The 4,606-nt window shown below is 41.0% G+C and overlaps 1 protein-coding gene across 3 annotated transcripts; it reads right to left on the bottom strand.

Moving 5' to 3' along the window:
* Nucleotides 1-1,120: 1,120 nt before the first annotated feature.
* Nucleotides 1,121-2,808, bottom strand: LOC147458518 (protein ELF4-LIKE 3-like). Of its 3 annotated transcripts, none has more exons than XM_086513167.1 (3): nt 2,651-2,808; nt 1,421-1,900; nt 1,121-1,326 (listed from the first exon to the last, which is right to left on the bottom strand). In XM_086513167.1, the coding sequence occupies exon 2, from the start codon at nt 1,818-1,820 to the stop codon at nt 1,452-1,454; it is 369 nt and encodes a 122-aa protein (XP_086369293.1). In that variant the 5' UTR covers nt 1,821-1,900; nt 2,651-2,808; the 3' UTR covers nt 1,121-1,326; nt 1,421-1,451. The 3 variants fall into 3 exon arrangements, with proteins under 3 accessions (XP_086369293.1, XP_086369294.1, XP_086369292.1); XM_086513168.1 differs by having other exon boundaries at nt 1,121-1,331; XM_086513166.1 differs by having other exon boundaries at nt 1,279-1,900.
* Nucleotides 2,809-4,606: the final 1,798 nt, after the last annotated feature.

Below are 4,606 nucleotides of genomic sequence, written 5' to 3' on the forward strand. Positions count from 1 at the left end.
TGTATCAAAGGAAGATTTGTATGAAGGACAATTATTTTCTTTAGGAGGGTCTTAAAGCACGATGAGAATACTCAAAGACCTTCCTTTGATAATGGTCATCAGATTAGAGATGCTCCATTGTCTTTACTCTTACTATTCAAGCTCAACTCTGGTGTGGCTACTCCGACATAATGTTAAACTAGTACAGCCAGCTGCTTTGGCAGCCTCTCTCTCTCTCTCTCTCTCTCTCTCTCTCTCTCTCTCTCTCATGCACAGGGGCTTATCTCAGTTTGGGAGTTTAACCTTAATCGCAAATTTTGACACATGTAAAGGGCTCCCCCTTCCGCCATATTATGTTAGTTTAGATTCCGAACTGCTAATTCGTTCACATTCAAGCTATTATTAGAGGCGAGGAAACAATATGACCAACATAGTTGCATTATAATAATGCAATTTCGTACACAACTTCTGCAATGCTAGCTAGCTTTACAATATAGAAGAAATCATAAGAAAGGGGGTGACAGCACTTTTTCCCAACACCTGCTAGCCATGTTAGAAGACATGACCCCAGAGGACTTATTTGGGAAGGCAGGGAAACCCAACAGCACCCTAACACACTTCAAGATTTTCTCAAGCACTCGCGCCAAAACTCCTCACCCTCTTTAGCAGAAACTCAAGAGGCTCTTTAACCGCCTAAGCCTTCCCCTATAATACGCACAATCCTTGCCAAGCTAATATCACTCTTCACAAATGCTATAGCAAATTTCTATCTTCATGTTGGCACCACCTCAGTAAAAACCATCATGCCAGAATAATGATGTGAGCCTCACATCAAGCACAACCCATTATAGTGAAAAGAAAAAGAAAGACTTGGGCATACACAACCTATGCTACATAACCATGCTACCTACACAGTAGAGTCCCCCATGGTTAACATACTCGACTTCGACTAAGTGTGCACATGATTGAAATCAATTCATGTTGAAGACTCCTGTTGAGCACGTACAACACACGCAGCACACTCCCAGCCAGCAAGCTGAGGATAAAGCATCTCAAAGGCATGGCCAAAGACCTGAGTACTGTGAGCATGCACTTGCTTATAACTGCATTCTGAATGGACAAAACTGCGATGCACCGACAATTCAACAACTCCTGCAGTCTTGGACAAAAATGTCGTCTCTACATAATAGTATTACAATCATCCATTCAAAGGCAAAATACGTGAGTAGGATGAGAAAGCTCAATAAGAACTTACCAAGGCTATAAATCGACAGCTTTGGGTAAAATTTAGTCTTCAAAAGCACAGAAATTAGACATACCATTTTGCCTTGAAAAGTTGAAGAATAACTGTCCTGAGTCAATATGTGTCTACCATAATTAGCTTCAATGGGAAGACCAGCTATTAAGACAAGCTCAGACACAAGAAAATCCTTCCTCTTACCTGACACATAATTCACTTCCATCCCTAGTGCTTAAGTTGCCCTTGTTCTCTTCTGCCCCACCGCTGCTGTGGGAGGTCCTTTCTCCTTCATATCTGTGTCCATGTTGTCGTTGGATTCGCCATCCATGAAGGTTACAAATGATGACGACAAGTCCGTGTAAAGGCCTACCACCTGATTCATGTTGTTGTTGAGCTCCTTAATAAGCGAAACATTTCGTGTTAGGTTCTCCGGTATCTTCGACTCTTGGTTGTGGTTGATTTCTCCAATAAGGACCTTGTTCTCCTCGAGAATTTTCTGCACTTCGGAGAACCCAGTGTTGAAGGCCTCCCAAGACTTCCCATCATCTTGGTTTGGTGGTGGTGTGGCCTCGTGATTGGCTTTGATACCTATGCCTTCCATTGGAACAAACAAAAGCTGATTGCCACCTAAAGCTTGTTACACTAAAGTGGTTCCACTCTGGAACCTAAACGTTATCATGCCTGCAAACATGAAACATGCTATGGGCACCACAAATACGAATAGGCATACATGAGAGAGAGAGAGAGAGAGAGAGAGAGAGAGAAGAGAGAGAGAGAGAGATGATCATCACTTCACAAGAGATGTGTGTGCGCACGCGCGCACATGTACACAATACACTTTGGAAAGGGTACACGCCACAAACATGTGAATTTCAGTGATCTTACTGAGCCTACTTCCCCATAGGGTTACCAAGACACGCCTGCCCACTGTTGCAATTTTCTATAGAGATCATTACAATTGTTTCCCAAGATCAGAACATTCCAAACGCGAGCAATTTACAATCCCACAGCGTTAACACCATCGCTATTAATGCTAGCTTCGAACTTGCCGTATGCAATATTCCCTAAATCACAATCTGGTTTGAGCACAGAGAGCATCAGTGGATCCCGATGCACAAGTGAACACAGACCTCACGACCAGAACTTTGATTGTGCATACCAAAAAAAAAAAAATTAAAAATCATGAAAGTCTGCCCTCGTTGGTAAAATCCAGCACATCCCGCTTCTCTCACATGCAAAATAATTTCCATTGTTAGTTTGTGTGTGTGTGTGTGTGTGTGTGTGTGTGTGTGTGTGTGTGTGTGTGTGTGTGTGTGTGTACGTACACGAGAGAGAGAGAGAGAGAGAGAGAGAGAGAGAGAGAGAGACTAGGTCTAGCGAGCAGGTCTCACGAGAGAGAGAGAGAGAGAGAGAGAGAGAGAGAGAGCTTACCTGCGAGGTGGTACTGATGAGGGAGAGCGAGAGAAGATCCTGTGCAGCTCCTTGGATGGAAGGCAGAAGACAGAAAAGAGCGTTTTCTAGCGATGGGAGGAGGCGCGCCGTCAGAGAAGACGGAGTGGCATCAAATGAGACGGGAGGATCTTGGGCATCACGTGGAGATCACCAATGAGCTGCACCCAAGTGATAGGCTATGGCACCTTTGCACTTTTTTTCTTTGTAAATATCCTTCGGAACCGCTTTTCCACTACGTAAGGTGAGGGTCACATGTACCTCCCGTTGATCACACTTCCTGCAACTATTGCATAGCAACACCCAAGGGCACTCGGCACAATGGGGGGGAACGAGAAATTAATCACTCCTAATATTGAGATAGATCTACCATCATGGGTTCATGCCAAGAGCCATCTATGGATGTTTTGGAGCCTCACAAGTGTGGAAGTCGAGAATCAAGATGTAGCTCTAGAGTCCACAAGAGAGGATGATGCACATGTGCAAAAACATTTTCTAGAGTGCCTATTTAGCCATTTTAATGGGCTCTAGTTCTTGAAACATTGGATGTTTCTATCAATGGGACCATTTCAAAAAAGCATGCAAAAAAAAGAAAACAACTTCAAAATAAAGACATCTCATTTCAAGAAAACAGCTCGAGTTGACCATGTGACATCACATAATATAGATGAAGAAAAAATGAACCCATACATCAAAGTATACACAGGCAAAAGTATGGTTATAACCTATGCTCTCATGGGCTCTAGAGCACACACTAATCTCCTCAGTTATGAAGTGTTTGAGAAGCTCCAGGATATCACACTACATCAATTATCTTCTTGTACAGGTGACCTTTAAAGTTACCAAGATATATCATAGACCATTCATGTCAATAGATTGGCCTATCCACATATATTTTTTGTAATGCAACCAAGAAGAATGGAAGCTAACTTGCTGGTTACAAAGACATGGCAGAGGCGATACCAAGCATACATTGACTAGGAAAATGATGGCCTATATTTCGAGACCTTTGAAAAGATCAATATGGCCAAGCTTGCAACTATCAGTGAATATGAGTCATCTTCCACTGACAATAACTAGGCTGGTTGATCTACCATACAACACATCAATATTGATAACACCACAACCACAAAACAACATTGCAATCCAATGGTTGCACTAGAGAAAGAGCCTCAACTACAAAAACAACTACATCAACATATGTCACCAATCATGCTTTTACGGTGTGCTTTTTATGATTTATGATTGTTTTTTATTAGAATTAGAATGTAGTTTATAAATTATTTTCTTCATAAAAGAAAAAGTGCTTTTCAAAAATCAAGTGTGCTTTCTGACATTCTCTTGAAGAGTACGATTTTGCGATCAAGACTCTATCCTCAGATGTGAAATTTGTGAAGGTTAAGTGCTTTCTTTCTAAGGTTAGATATTTGCATGTTTTTTAGCTAAATAAAGCATGCAAGCTAAGTGTCGTTGAAAGATGTAAGAGGAGGTTATCAAAAAATCTAGAAGGTCTAAAAATGTTGAGACTCTCCTTCAGAGAAGTAGGCAACCACACATGCAAGACAAACACGTCACAAAAATGGCCATAACCTCCACATTGATCGTCAAAATTGTGCAACCCACAATTCAAATGAAACCTCTCTTTGATCTCTACATGTTTAAGATATTATTTGTTTGTTTTGACAAGGTTTGCTTTTTCTTTCAGTTGTTATCAAAATTTAATTTTGATGAAGTTTAGGATTTATCATGGCCTTTTGATGAAGTTTGCTTTTTCTTTCAGTTGTTATCAAAATTTAATTTTGATGAAGTTTAGGATTTATCATGGCCTTTTTCTCTCTAAAGAATGGCTATATTAGAAAGAGAAATCACATGAAAGCACACGTCAAAGGACAATGAGGCATGCAAGGAAGTGTATTCATGGGTAAGGAGGTTCCAAAA

The sequence above is a fragment of the Adiantum capillus-veneris genome, chromosome 5 (assembly GCF_014529385.1).
Source record: "Adiantum capillus-veneris isolate H3 chromosome 5, ASM1452938v2, whole genome shotgun sequence".
Lineage (NCBI taxonomy): Eukaryota > Viridiplantae > Streptophyta > Polypodiopsida > Polypodiales > Pteridaceae > Adiantum > Adiantum capillus-veneris.